General features: G+C 35.7%; 1 protein-coding gene across 1 annotated transcript in view; it reads right to left on the reverse strand.

The window, feature by feature from the left end:
• TMEM161B (transmembrane protein 161B) overlaps window positions 1-15512 on the reverse strand; it is a 76003-nt gene extending 60491 nt beyond the window's left edge. The window contains exon 1 of the mRNA XM_012644757.1: window positions 15469-15512. Coding sequence (XP_012500211.1) covers window positions 15469-15471 — 3 coding nt within the window. The 5' untranslated portion in view covers window positions 15472-15512. The remainder of the gene's footprint in view (window positions 1-15468) is intronic.
• Between the last annotated feature and the right edge of the window lie 708 nt (window positions 15513-16220).

Below are 16220 nucleotides of genomic sequence, written 5' to 3' on the forward strand. Positions count from 1 at the left end.
GAGAATTATATGTATTATCAATTTAATAATTATTAGTACTGAATTTGATCAACTTTTAAGGTATTACTATGGAATTGACAATTACAGTGTACATACCAGGGATTTACATATTAAGGTAAAAAGTATCCAATTCATTAACTCCAAAAGGCAATCATTTAAAATTCAGAAAAAAACTATTCTAATAACCTGCATTCTTTGCCTAACTTAGCATCTACATATAAGTTTATAAAAAATCAGAATTTTAGAATGTTTAAAAATCAAATTCCCTGAATATTTTTCATTATTTTTAAGTAAAGGAAGATGCTTAATAAATTTAACCATTAACTTAAATTTCACAGTAGAAAACTATTCAACTGAGCAGAGATGCAGTGAAGCTATTATACAAAGTCAATCATGGCTGAAGTCTCAAACACACAACCATATGGGTCATTAACTCAAGTACCCTTAATAGTTGTATTAAGTCTACAAAACAATAACTTGACCAAAGAGATAGTTTCTGTCTGGATTCAATGCCTGTAGGCCCTGATTATCTTGATAACTGGAATGGGAAAAGTCATTTAGGAAATAGCTCATAAGCACCCAAGAAGGGTGAAACATTAGGGCAACTTAGGTTTCAACCTTTCCACATCTATTAACCTGAGGCCATGAAGAGCAAGCAAAAGATACTTGCCTTTAGTTTCTAGAAGAATGATCATTTCAATTTTGCCATAACTGTTTCTTGACAGGTTACAAAAATTCTTACCAAAGAACAATATCCTCCAAGAAATAAAATACACCAAATAACAATTGATCTTACCTTGTTTGTCAATACTGAAAATAAAACTCTCAAAACCTAAATGTAAACATGCTGCAATTTAAAAATTTGAACTTTGAATATTGTGTCACCTCAGTGAAGTTGACATTTTATGTTTCATTAAACTAGTTCTCCTACTAACAAACACATTGAAAAAAACATACATTGTCTACCATTAGAAGGTACATTTGCATGTGTACTTGGGACTCAGACCACCACGAATGGTTTCAATTATCATCTCCCTGAATAAGTTAGAAGGGAGAAAAACAAAAGAGGATATTACCCAGTGCCCTTCCTACATTTTGTTTCTCAGATGTTTATATGTTTTAGTGACAGCTAAGTAAGTTGACAAAGACTTGAGGGATACTCAATTTATACTCCAAAAGAAGATGTAAACTATGTCATTTTAACCCAGGTTCACATAAAACTTTTAAGCATGTACATATACCATCTCTGAACAATTTACAAATGAGGAAAACAGGGTCCAAATAACAAAGATGACAAACTACCCAGTTACAGACTCATCCAGAACCTATACAATTTCTAACCTTAATGCTTTTTCCACTAAAGACTATTTGATGCATTCAATGAACATTTGTTGAGCAAAAACTATGGCATTAGACCAATAGCAACAGGGAGAAAGCACACAGTTCTTGCCATCGATGAGCAGCCAGTCCACTAGGAAAGTAAATGGACCATTCCAGTACAAAGTGATAAGAGGACAGGAAAAGGATTCTATGAGAACAGAGAAGAAGGAGAGAGAAATTATTGAGAGCAAAATGTTATGAAAGGGTATTTTGGAAGTAATACATGAATCAAGACACAGTGGGCTCAAGTAGTGAATCATCGGTGATACCTACTTCACATGGAAAGAATGTAAGCCAAACTAGATAACTGAAGGGCAAAAGGGTGGGGAACCTGCAGCATTCTAATTTCAAGATTGTTTTTTAAGCACGAAAGGAGGCAAGAAAAAGCTTCATCTTTCTCTGCTGCACCCCTTTTAATAAAAGGATTTGATCTGTAAAATTTGGATTCAGTCAAAAGGCCACACTTAAGGACCTAGAAGGCCACATGTGGTCTTAGGTGGGTGGATATGTATTTAAGAAAAATCACTCTGGATAAAGAACAGATGAAGGACAGTCCAGCAGCATTTAGAAAACTGCTCAAGGATGAGAGGAGGACCTGAACTAACGGTAGGAAGTAGGGCTGCAGCCTCTCTTACTTTGGTGAGAACTATACATCAATATACATTATGTGACAAATAATTTGGGATCTAAGTCAAACAATGTTGAAAATCATTTTAAATCCAAATTATGTCACCACAGAAATGATATCTATAAATAGAAAAAGCAAATGAAAATTCAATTAACAGCAACATGCTGTCTACCTACTATGCATCCAATATCTTGATGGCTGTTTTCAGGGACTTGGCACAAGGATTTTTATGTTTCGCTATTAAATCACAAACACTTAAAGCAATGCCCTTTAGATAGCTCAGGGCACATAGCAGGGCACTTTATATTTGTTGAATGAATGAATGGTATTACTGTAAAAGAATCTGTCTTCTTAGAGCTTAAAATCCAAGATTAACATAGTAGGTAACAACAAATATACATAGTAAGATAATATTTGAGCATAAAATTGCATAGTACTATGAATAAGGGTTATAGAGATTTCTAAAAATGGATATGAAGGTTTCATAGGGTAGATGAAACCTAAGATGGAAATTGAAATCACATAAACGGAAAAATAAAAGGAAGGTAATTCCAGGCTAAATGACAAATGTGAACATAGAGAGTATATGCAACAGCAAAAGCCTGGCTCAACCAGAGCAGACTTAGTAAATGGAAAGGAATTGTGAGAGATAGGATGAAGACCCAATTTCAAACCATTAGAGTCTTTAAAACCAAGAGAAGGTATTTAGCTGAAGTGTTTAATAAAAAAATCACTTTGGAAAACTTCAGAACAGGCAAGGGTAGGGGGATGAAGTAATGCAAGTAACATATAATGAAAATTAGACATAGCAATATATGATTATTACATATTAATATATATCTTTAATATATCAACTAAAGAGAAAATAATACGATAAAAATGGTTGAAACTAGGAGGAAAAACAAAGATAAAAGCTACTTCAGAAGAAAACCAATCAAACCTTGAGTGTGACTGAACATGAAGCATAACAACTGTAGAATAAAACTGAGGAATGTCTCAAAGGTTAACTGAAGATGTTTTAGTTTGGGTGATTGGCAGAATACTAGAACCACTGACAGGAAAGTCACAGACTGAAAGAAACTCAAGGAAATAGGCTGACAAGCCTCAGACAGGCCTCCCAAGGATAGCGCCTTGACTACATCCTCAGCTTTTCAGAACACACAGAAAACATACTTTTGCTGGTACATAAAGGAGGATCAATCTGAGACAGAATGGCAATAATCAGGTTTGTAAAGAGTTTTGTCAACTAATCTAAGTGAAAACTACCAAGTGAATCAGACATCCAAGTTCACTAAGTATTCCATTCAATTGCTGTCTTAATGATACACCGGAAGCCAAATTAGAAGCAGGGTGCTTGGTAAGTAGTGATTTAGAGCAGAAAGCAACAAATATCATTGAAGGATATTTCATTCAGGCAGTGATGAACATTTGATGAAATATACAGAGTACCTCTCTAGAGAGTGTAAAATATTCTCAATCGCAAATAACTTCTGGGTAAGTAAATATGTTCCATTCTGGCTATTTGAACTGTTTTTCTAGACTTTCACCTGATAAAGCTTCTTTACAATTGATACACTTTCTCTTTAGATAAAACCTATCTAAAAACTACTCTATCTTTTGATACATAAATATCAAATATAAATATGTGGCTACCAACTGGACTATCAAAGGTCCTGGAACCAATTCAAATCTAAGTTCAAGGTAAGAGGACTTAACTCATTTTTCCATCACGTGTTGATTTTATCAAACTCTTACAGTGTTAACCATCCCTCACTGCCACTTACAAATAAAATGTGATAAGTGGTATGGCAGAGGTCAGTGTTATGGAAACACTCCAAATAAGGGAGTGATTAAAGTCTACAAAGGAGGTCTGAAAAAGACTGGTTCACAGAGGTGACATCTGACAAGGTTAAAAAAGTATCCCACTGTCAGGATAGGAAAGGAGAAGTTTAGGCAGATATATCTAATTATATACAAAGAAAGCTAATGGTATTATCCAGAAATAACGAGAAGTTCCACCTGGCTACACTTTACTATGGGTTACACAACGGACTTTTCTGCAGGTACTTGGAAATATCCCCAGGATCTTCAGCCTGGAAGTAACCAAATCAAATAATGTATTTTGGAAGAATGGTTCTGCCAATATAATGGAAAAAAAGCTGGAGAGGTAAAAGTAATTGGAAGCAAGGAACTAAACTAGAAATCCAATGAAACAGTCCAAGCAATACCATAAAAGCTTGAACTAAAACAGCTTCAAAAACAGGAGAAAAATCAAAAAGAATTAAGACGATTTTTTAGAGGAAAAGGAATTAGGCATGAGATTAGTAATTATCTCTGCAAGGTTAAGTTTTCATAGGTAAGGATAAAACTCAGGTGATTATGTAAAGATAAAATGGAAATAACGGGCATAATTATTCCTTGGATAAACTAAGTAATAAGAGAAAAATCTGATGGTTGCTAGAATATATATATGTGTAAATATATATTTATAAAGGGGAAATGTACATGCTTAAAGCAAAAGAGGACGAACCATTGTTACGGAGGTGCTGAACAGTGAAGTGTGGGAATTTAATCACTTAAGGATCAGAAACAAACGAGAACAAAGGTTTTAGTGATCTGGCAAAGGAAAAAAAAAGAAACAAATAAATGAGACCAAAGACTTAAGAATAAAGCACAACTTTATGAGACCTCATCTGTCCTATGGAACGGAAGCACAAATAGGTATGGAGATGTATTAAATTTGAAAACAGGTCCTCACAGGTTAGGTGAACTTGGCCAGGGTAGTGGAAAAACTAGGTTAGGATTCTGGATGTCCTGCTCTAGTAGATACAGTTAATTTGGGAAAACTTATCATAGATTATTTCAAGGTTCTCAGATCATCCCCTAAGAACTACAGTGGGATGAGGAGTTAAGCTGTAAAAGAAAAGGAGGGGGAAGGGACACCTAAAAGTTGTGAGACTATGACAAAAAAGGAACATAAGAATTAAACGAATGATTGCCAAGCAACTGTACATCTGCATGATTCTGCAGCTTAGGTACATCAGCCAAGCAATTGTAGATCTGCATGATTCTGCAGCTTAGGTACATCAGGGAAATGACTGACCTAGACTTAGGACCTTAAAAAGGTTACAAGAATAGGAAAATCCAAATAATTAAATGGCTAATCAAAAGAGCCAAAGAGAGCACAAACGTGGACAAAGTTTTCAAGAAGTCCTTGAAAAGTAATCACAACAAGGTCAGGATCTTGAAAGAGGAAAAAAAGCCGTCATGAGATAAAAACCAGGATTATCACTCCAGCAATGTGACTGAGAGGAGGTCTAGAAATTTAAGAAGAAAGGTCTGATGAAATTATAGACATGGATGACTTGTGACAGAACAAATTGGGTTTTGGAAAATAGTTATTTCTAATAGGTTCTTTAATAGGATTGAGAACTGTCTAGATTTAATCCCATAGAGAAATTCTTCCATATAATGCCAAAGCTGATAAAAGCATCAATAAAACAATCGTGAACAGACTAGGAGAATTTTGTCCCACAGACCATCTCTCGTATCCCAGGGTTGATTATATGGGCTATCCTGGCCTCTATCTGGTATTATAACATAGGTGCAGCCCTTATGGACACAGTAAACTACACTGAAGTAAGAAATGGGGGTCTATGCTAAATATGAAATGAAAATAATAGAAAAATTTGGTAGGAAAGCAATTAAAGATTACCTAGTGACATCCAATATAGATTTATTGATTGAATTATATGAAATTGCTAATATTTAACTGTCTTGACCTAAAAAAAAGACCATTTCATATAGCTCAACTTAATACTACAAATATACATAAAACATAATTATCAACAACTCTAATTTGAACTTAAGCATATGGATTTTCAAATTTAATTTTACAGAATGAGTTTGGTTTGTCAGCACCAAAGTTTCACAGTACAAAATATGTTTTTAATTTCTTTAAAGTAAAAAGTACAAGCGTATAAAGCTATACCACAGTCACTAAAAAGTTGACAAAGAATATTTTTAAAGATGTTATCAAGCCACATCATCTCTAGCCAAAATATGCATTAATGTTTCATTATAGTACAGATAAGTAACAAATAAAAGGTTCAATGAAAGAAGGCATCCTAAGTTCTTCCACTCTTCCTTAACTATAAGAGTATTTTCTGACCACTGTAGAAAATATCTCTCTTTTTAAATGATTCATTTTCTTTATAATTTGCAAATTTTCTATTTAGTGGCTATCAAGAGAAAGAACTATGATGACCTTAAACACTTCTGATATGAATGATTGGGAAGCTCTCTGTAAGAATCAAGTATAAGCATTCAATAAATGTTAGTTGAAATCAAATTAGAAAAGTTTTAATATTAAAGAACAATATGTCTCAATTAAACTTATGATCTACATTACAATGAATGTTTCCAAAGCTTTCTTATCTGTCCCTACTGACTAGAAAACACATTTCATTGCCATTACTTCTAATTCCACTTATCCAGACCCTTTTCTATTTTTCTTGTCTTAAAGATTCTAATAAAAAAAAGACTGGTATGTTCAATATGAAATACCCTACCCAAGTAACTAAACTGTCTGGCATTAAAGGATACAATGAGACTTCATTGTTCTAACGTTAATTAATAGGGGAAGGGAAGAGGAAGTCAGTAAGCATCAATTGAAACAGAAATAAAATTCTAGTAATGAATTTAACTACTAATAAAAGCAAAACTTTCGAGAAAAAATGTCATGGTTTCTTTTTTGAGTAGGGCTGAATACAGAAACAAATAGTTCTAGTCATGGAACACCATTACTTAAATTCATATCCCCACGAATCATAAGAATTTGAACTATTTTGTAATCAATCATTTATACTCATCATAAAAATGGCCAAAATTTTATGAATGATAAAAATGCTTAATAAACATTCAAGTTAATGAAGTTTTGGCTTTGGTGGAACAGAATCTTTCTGTATGGCTTTTCTTTTAGAAAAAGGAAGCCTGAAGCTATGACGTTGCTTTTTCTAAGTGGATCAGTGCATTGGGGCAAACAGTGGCAACCACCAAGTAAAAGATAACAAAAATCAGCTAAGCACTGTGCAACGGGCAGGCATACAATAGGTATATAAAGAAATAAGAAATTCAGATTAATATTTCAAAGGGCTTCTAATTACTAATCAAAGATAAAAGTGTTAACCTTATTCAAAAAAGAGAAACAGCCATAGCCTTATAGTGTCAAGTATTCACAGCATTAACTGTTGACAGTCCATAATCATATATTTGTAAAACGGAGACAACTTGTTGAAGCTCCTTCTTCATAAGCCACTTTTACACAGTGAAGAAAAGTATTTATCTCATATCTTCCTCACAATCCAAACCTCTCTACTTACAAAATTTATTGCAAAGATCCTACCATCGTCACCTATTTTTCCTCTAGAGGATCTCTGTAATAAGTAAATTAATAAACAGTTGATGGCTGTGAAGAAATAACACAGGATAATGACCTTTGAAAATTCTCCTAGCAGGAAAAACCTTTACAGGGACTGTCTGCTGAACATATGGGAGGGAAGGCAAGGAACTCTACAAGATTACATTCTTCTTTGCAACTTGGGGAGGAAACAAAGTTCTAGTTGCAAGCAACAGGTAGTCCAAGTGGAAAGAAAGGGAGCAAGCCAGTCCTTAGAGCACTCAGGAAAAGAAATGAGGTAACAGTGAGACAAACTTGAAACAAGAGTGACACGCTAAACATTTACACTGATAAGAAATTCCAGTTCACAACTCCCCATTGCCAATTTCTCTAACTGCTCTTCACTTTATCAGTGTTACTAGAAGTCCATCTTCAGGCCTAAGGAAAACTAATGCTTTGGTGTGAAGGAGTACCTTAACTGGTGCAGTTAAGGCAGAAGGAATATGAAGGAATCCTGTGGCTTACTGCACCAGCAGCAGATGTGTAACATGTGTTTGGCACCTGAGTTAGAAACGTCAATCGGTACTGCTATGCCTGACATGATTAATTTCTCTAATACTATATGAGATATATTAAATATTAGGTGTTAACTAGGTTTGGGAAAGATTTTCTAGAAATATCATCACTAACTATAGAAAAATGTTTTTGAATTTCAAACACTGGATTGAACTTCTGAAATTCAATACTTCCATAAGTTGAAACTTATCTAAGATAAACTATAATCAGAATGGCACAACAGCACAGTAGCCAAGAAACCTGGTTAAAAGTTAAATTTTATCACCACTAGTTGTGTGATTTTGGACACAATCTTGCTGTGCTGCCATTTTCTACATCTGTAGAATGGAGGTTAAAAAAAAAACAACAGGATTTAACTACTGCATAAGGATTTAAAATGAGTTAATATTAGTGGAGTTTAGAATAATACCTGATAAATATTAACTGCTAAATAAATATAGTTAATATTATTATTGAGGAAAAGTAAAATTCAATTTCTTATCCATCTAACACATTTTTACTTACCCTTAAAGGTCTAGTCCAACTGGCCTTTCTTTACGAAACCCTTCTTAAATATCTATAAATTGAATATTCCTCCCCTTGTGCCCCTCAACGTACATTCAACTAAATGTATATGAACAATATTTACAAATTCGCATATTCAGAGTCACAGAATCTTGACTCAAAACTATAAAGGTCAAGTTCTAGTTCAAGGACTTTCAATACCATGAACTTATGTTACATTTCGAAAAGTCATTTTTAGAAATACCTGTGTACAAGCAGATTGATTTTCATAATATCTTGATCAAAGATTTCATTTTAAAAAAATTATAATTAGATTTTAAGATCCTGAGTCTCAATACCAAAGTAGTAAAAGTCGAAATTGTTCCAGGTTTTTCTAAATCTTATAGTTTATGACCAAAATGCAAATATTTAGTCTATTTTAATAACAGAACTGTTTTACATAATAAAAGATATGAATGTAAAATCAGGATATTTGGGGTAAATAAGTTATATTCTGTAAGAATTGTAATAAAAGAGTAAAAACCTGTGGCATATCCTGGAACTATTAAGTCATTATGGTGAGGTTGCAGGATACAAGGTTAATATACAAAAGTCAATCACTTTCCTATAGCAGCAATGAACAAGTTGAATTTGAAATTAAAAATACAATACCTTTACATTAGCATCCAAAAAAATGAATACTTAGGTTAAATCTAACAAAACAGGCACAAGATCTATATGAGGAAAACTATAAGACTCTGATGGCTGAAATCAAAGAACTAAATAAATGGAGAGATACTAAATGTTCATGAAAGGTAAGATTCAGTATTGTCAAAATGTCAGTCCTTCCCAACTTGATCTACTTGATTCAATGCAATCCTCATCAAAATCTCAGCAAGCTATTTCGTAGATATCAAGAAAACTAATTCTAAAGTTTATTTGGAAGAGCAAAAGACCAGAATTGCCAACACAATATCGAAGAACAAAGTTGGAGGACTGACATTAACCAATTTAAAGATCTACTATAAAGTTAGAGTAATCAAGACAGTGTGTTATTGGCAAAAGAGGAAACAAATAGGTCAATGGAATAGAATAGAGAGGCCAGAAACAGACCCACATACATACAGCCAAGTAATCTTTGACGAAAGGGGCAAAGGCAATACAATGAAGAAAAGATAGTCTTTTCAACAAATGGTGCTGGAACAACTAGACATTCACATGCAAAAAATTTAATCTAGATACAGACCTTACACCCTTCATAAAAATTAACTCAAAAGGATCATATCCCTAAATATAAAATACAAAATTGTAAAAGTCCTGGAAGATAACACAGGAGAAAACCTAGATGACTGTGGATAAAGCGATGACTTTCTAGATACAACACCAAATGCAAAACCCATGAAATAGTTGATAAGCTGGACTTCATTAAAATTAAAATCTTCTGCTCTGTGAAAGACAATGTCAAGAAAATGAGAAGATAACCCAGACTAGAAGAAAATATTTGCAAAAGACATATCTGATAAGGGTTGTTACACAAAATATACAAAGAACTCTTAAAACTCGACAAAAGGAACACCAACAATCTTATTAAAAAAGGGGCCAAAGACCTTCACCAAAGATACATAGATGGCAAATAAGCATATGAAAAGATGTTCTACATCATATGTCATTAGGGAAATACATATTAAAACAATAAGATACCATTGTACACTTGTTAGAATGCCAAAATCCAGAACACTGGCAAGAATGTGGAGCAACAGGAACTCTCATTCATTGCTGGGGAATGCAAAATGGTACAGCCACTTTGGAAGGCATTTTGGTGGTTTCTCATAAAACTAAAATAGTCTTACCATATGATCCAGCAATTGTACTTCTTGGAATTTACCCAAAGGAGTTAAAAACTTCTATCAATACAAAACCTGCACATGGATATTTATAGCAGTTTTATTCACAAGTGCCAAAACTTGGAAGCAACCACAATGTCCTTCAGTGAATGGATAAACTGTGGTACATTCAAACAATAGAATATTATTCAGCCGTATAAAGAAATGAGCTATCAAGCCACAAAAAGTCATGGAGGAATCTTAAAGGCATATTCTTAAGCAAAAGAAGCCAATCTGAAAAGACTACATACTCCATAATTCCACTATGACATTCTAGTAAAGGTGAAACCATACAGAAAGTAAAAAGATCAGTGGTTGCCAGAGGTTGGGGATTGGGAGGGATGAATACGCAGAACACAGAAGACTTCTAGGGCAGTAAAAATACTCTCTAGGATACTATATTGGTGGATAATGTCATTACACATCCGTCCAAAACCACAGAACATACAACACCAAGAACAAATCCCAATGTAAACTATGAACTTTGGGTGATTATGATGTGTCAAATTTAAGTTCATCAATTGTAAGAAATGTGTCACTCTGAAAGATGTTGATAATAGGGGAGGCTATGCATGTGTCAGGGCAGGAAGTATACGGGAAATTTCTGCATCTTTCTCTTAATTTTGTGTGAACCTAAACTGCTCTAAAAAAAATAAAGAATTCAAAAAAAGTGTTTTTAACATGGCACAAAAATAAACTCTATTAAATAAAATTTCATTATCACCTACTACTATAAATTTTTTTAAAAAACACATTTCTATTATTTTTCTGTTTACAGTTTGGAAAGGTGACAATAAATAAGTTTATTAAAAGACTTATACAACTAAAAACAGTATGAGCTTTGTGCTTGCTTTTCAGATATACTGTACTACAATAATTTTTTAGGGTGCAGTTAAATTTATACTCATAGGTATCAAGCACATAGGCTGAATATATATATGAATTCAAATTTCTTACAATGTCATCTCCTCATTGAGGCTTTCCCTAAATACCCCATCTAAAACAGGCATTTTCTATCCCCCTTACTCTGCTTTATGTGTCAATTATCATTAGCCTCTCCCAATAAAATGTAAGCTCCATAAGAGCAGAGATTTCCTGTTTTATGAACAGTTATATCCCTGTTGCCAAGAAGAGCAGCTGGAACATAAACAGTAAATAAATAAGTTAATGTTTGAACAACTACCTTTGAGACAATAGTACAATTTTTAAAATGTTTATCTGGTGAAACAAAAGGTACAATCATTTCAATCAAAACCAAGAGAATATTCATTTCACCAGGACTTTAATTTTTCTTTTTCCTATAACTCAATGGTAGGTGGTATAGAAAGAGTAGGAAGGCAGTTTACACTTAAATCCATTTCTGCCAAGCTCCTCTGGGACAAGCTGTGTTCATTTTTAACTTAGTAACATGGCCAAAACCACATTACAACAGTAAGAAAATAGTAAGTTCTCTCTTAGAACTGAACACTTAAGTATAACTTCTGATTTTCCGAAATCAATTTAATTCACTTTAAGCATTTGTTCCAGGGCAAAAAAAAGAACTAAATTTTTAAAAAAGTGGATCAAAGCTCAAAGTATAATCCACCAAATTACCAACCAAATTACTAACCAAGAGACTAGTCAGTCTATAACATTATTTCAATTAGGCCTTTTTAGGAAAGTAGTAGTCAAGGAGAAAAGTCAAAAGAAAAGTCAGAGAAACAAGAAACCCAAATCTCTGCCAGTATGTTGTTAACTGTTAAAATCTGACCAGAATCCATCCTTCAAACTGCACGTCTGATTATCACTCAACTAGTGAAGGGACCTCCAATATTTCCATCAAAGTCTCTTATGCCTGCATTTTCCTCTCACAGTGATTTAAGGGCTACTAGTTTAAGATTTAACTGCATCCAGTGCAGGAGAAATTAAAAAAAAGAAAAAAAAAGACTTAACTGCAGAATTCATTAAAAATAAGATTCTAAAACTTCATTCCCGCCCCCCAATAAGGAGGCCCTGGTAAGCATTTTTATCAAGCATCACAGGTGATTGCTGTGTAAGCTCAAGTTTGAGAACTAGTATCTTAACCCACTTTTCAAAACTAAGTTGAAGTCACCTACTACATGACCAACCCCCAGAAGTTAGAATTAATGTCTTTCCTCTGTATTATTTGAGTATATTACATGTACTTCTCTTATAACATTTACCACATTATCTCTTCCCAACACTCCTCTCCACACTACCCCCCAAAATAAATCTTTACATTAACTCTAATTGACTATGACAGAGGCCTATGATCTTTTTTACCCCATAGCTCTCAATCCCAGCTGTAAATTACAGGATGCTACATAGATAAAGCAAACCATGAGATACCTACATTTCCAAGAGCTAGCTCTAATCTACCTTTCTCCTACAAATTAGCTTGAATAGTAAAAAGATTCTATGATTTAAGCTGGTCTGTAATTTTCAAAAAGGAAAGTACAATAAAACAAATGGCTTTATTCCATCAGTACAGTTTCTACACACTATTTTCACAACTTGAAAGCACACAAATTCAGAGTGAGCTCAGTATTTTCAGACTGGTTCATAATCCTATGGTCATTTACTCACAATATAAGAATCTTATGCACAGACATCTATTGAGCTCTGGTCTACATAATCTATCAGAGAATGAGAGAGGAGAATGAGTTTATAATTGATTAAAACCAAAATAAAATCAAAATGTTCCAAGAGATGTTTTCCATTCTGGCGTAGTATTTTAAGATAGTAGTGAAATACTTGGCCAAACACATGGACAAAGATTTCAATTATTACCTACATGACGTAAGAAAAAAATGAAAAGAGAAATGATGAACAAAATCAAACTTAAACCAAAATGGCTAGGAAAAAAAACCCAGCGGAAATCAGACTAAATTTAATTTAATCAGAAACATGTACCTACACTGAAAAGTTCTGAGTTATAGGACCATAATGTAAAAATAAGAAGGTTATTTAATCCTCACTAAGTCTCACTTCTCTTATCTAGGAGGCATTTGGAATTCTTATCAAAATTGAATGATTTCTCCAAATTCATATAATAATGGGCAGAATCTGGGTCCTCTGAGTTCAAGTCTAAGGTTCTTTCCATTACATCGTTAGGCTCAACTAATGCAAAAGAAGTTCTGATTTCAACTAAGTTGAATCTTAAATAAATTCAGCCCAAGTTCCCTTTATTTAATGGTTAAATACTTTCTTTTGGAAAATTTCAAGCATTGATCACACTTGCTTATACAGACATTACCAATTTCATAGCTGGGAAAGCTAAAGCTCAGTCAAGTAATTAACTCAGAAATAAAAGCAATGCCAAAATGCAGAAAGCCAACTATCTGGCCCCTGGTAGTTCGTTCTAAAGTGACATTTGGAGAAACAGCATGAAATTACATTAGTTTCTAACATAACTACCTCTTTTGAGCTGGCAGGAGAGGGATGCTACTTTTAGTATTCCAGAATACCGGGAAGAAGTTCACATTCAGCTTCTCTGTGACTACGATCCATTTAAGGATTTTAATTACACTTTATCTTCAACTTTTCAGAACAAGAAGTCAAAAATTGAGCTTAAATTTAAGAAATGAAGATATGAGTTCTAGGTAGGCAGGGGGTGAGTAATTGGGCTTTGGTTCTTTCCAGTTCTATTGTTCCTCATCTTTGTTTACACTCACTAATACAAAGGAAAAGAAACAAAACAAAACCCCCTTAATAAATACAAACCATATTATTCACTGAGGTTTGAAAAAAAAAAAAAAACAGTCCTCAAAGAGATAGGTTATCTGATAGGGTGTACCAGGAACTGCAGGTCTTTGTTTTACATTCAATTAAGTTTCTGAAAGTCATTCAAAAGTCAATCATCACACACAATAACTGCATGTTGCAATATTTGGCCCTGAAAATGTATGGCAAAAGAAAGCTGAATTCCAAGACAGAAGCCCCTGCAGATGTGAGTTTCGAATCTTTTATGCAGTCAAAAAAATGACAATGTTGAACTTTACGGGAGTCCTGTGATTTTGAAAAATAGCAAAGGTTAAGAACTCTGCCACTCCCCCTTTTGTGTTCTGGGCTTACTACAAGGAATCACCGCTCTCCATAGAATTTAATCTCACTTAGCTTAAATTACCACCACCATCCCTTGTTCACCTATGACAAGGCCAGATCTAACCCTTCAAATTCCCATTCTCTGCCTCATAAATGACTTGCTGAACTACTTGTCCCCACAGATGAATAGTAACAAAATGCTTATTAACCAAACTTTAGGATTCTCTTCCCCTAGGCCTCTGGGCTTTGGCCTACCCCCAGCCTGAAATAGCATATACAAACCTCCCTTATGTATAAACCCTTCTGAAGAGCTCCTTCTCATAATAGGCTGGCCTCAGGGTAAAATATTCTCTGGTTATACCACCCTTGCAACCTACTTCACATCCGGTTCTTTCTAGCCTTACTTACCCCTCCCTATAAAAGAAAAAGTCTTTTTACCTAACCTTTGAGAAGCTTGCAGATCTTACGGTCAGGGCATTCCCTTTATTGCAATAGTTCCTTCCTCCACACCCTTGCAATATTCCTTTCGAACAAAGTATGTCTTACTAAATTCGGATTTTTTATTTGACACCCTTTCCAATCCTGAAGTGACTGAGTTTGAATGACAAGCTTTGTCGTTTAAATGACAGGTGTTGACCCTCTCCAAGAAGGGGACCCTCTGTGTCCACTTGGAAAGGCTAAAAACATTTCTAAGATCTTAAGTTCTTGGCCACTGCCCTGCGGCTGAGAAAGGTGGCGGAGAGGTGATCGCCTGGGCAAGGTCAACACTAGGACCACCTGGCGCCACAGGCCATACAGAGTGAATGGGCCATGAACAGGCAGGCTACCTACTCCACACTCCCTGACAGATTCGCCCCCACCTCCGTCCCGCTAGTCTCGCGGCCGGGCAGAACGGATGCTGCTTCTTCCAGGGCTCAAGCACTCTGGGGCAGGTGGTGGGTCGCGCCCAGCAGCTCATCCCGGCGCTCCAGCCCGCTCCATTCTGAGCAGAGCACCCGACCCGCTCTTTTCAAAGGACTGATCTCCTGGCCCTTTCCTCCCCACTTTTGTCACTCTGCCCTCACAGAAGGACTCACCATGACGCCTAAGATAGGTCGTGGGCCAGACACCCTGGAGTCACCAGAACCGTCCCAGACCTCACCTCCGCGTCCTGCAGCCGAGAGCCTCTGAAAACCGCGAGGTAGAGGATCTTCCGGTTCTGCCGGAAGTTCTGCCTGCGCGGGACAGGAAGTTCCTCCCCTCTCCTGAACGCCATCGACCTCACGCCACGCAGAGGTGAGGATACGCAGGACGTCCTCTAAACTAAAGCAACTTCCGTGGGTGCTAAGTTAGGGGCTAGGGGCGGTGCTGACCTTGAGAGCGTGCGGGGGAGGCGCAGGCGCAGCGCAGGTAGGTGGGCGGGCGGAGCGGCGTTGCTGCGCCTGCGAGGATCCTGAGGTAGGTTGGGTTGTTCCGGCAGGAACGCATCCTCAAGCTGGAAGGTGATGGAGGCACAAGTTGATGGTTGGGGTGGGAGTCGACCCCAGACCCAAAGGATTTAGTGAGGGCCGTGCTCGTGCTGAGACAGCACTGTAATTGTCTCAGCTTAGCCAACGCCTTTTCTCTTTTTACCCTTTAATTTTCCTGACTCGGCCCCCTTCTTGGAGTCTTTCCTCATCTCCGTAGATCTGTCCCTTTGTCGCTTCTGTGCTCTATCTTAATGTGTTCTCCAGCTCTACCCTACCTCAGGGCAGTGGAATCTGGTCGTGAGAAGTTTCTTCACTATTCACAGATACCAGCTGAAGCCAGAAGGACCATCTACCAAGAGCAGACAGAAACCAGGAAGAAA

The sequence above is a fragment of the Propithecus coquereli genome, unplaced genomic scaffold (genome assembly GCF_000956105.1).
Source record: "Propithecus coquereli isolate 6110/MARCELLA unplaced genomic scaffold, Pcoq_1.0 Scaffold22, whole genome shotgun sequence".
Classification (NCBI taxonomy): Eukaryota; Metazoa; Chordata; class Mammalia; order Primates; family Indriidae; genus Propithecus; species Propithecus coquereli.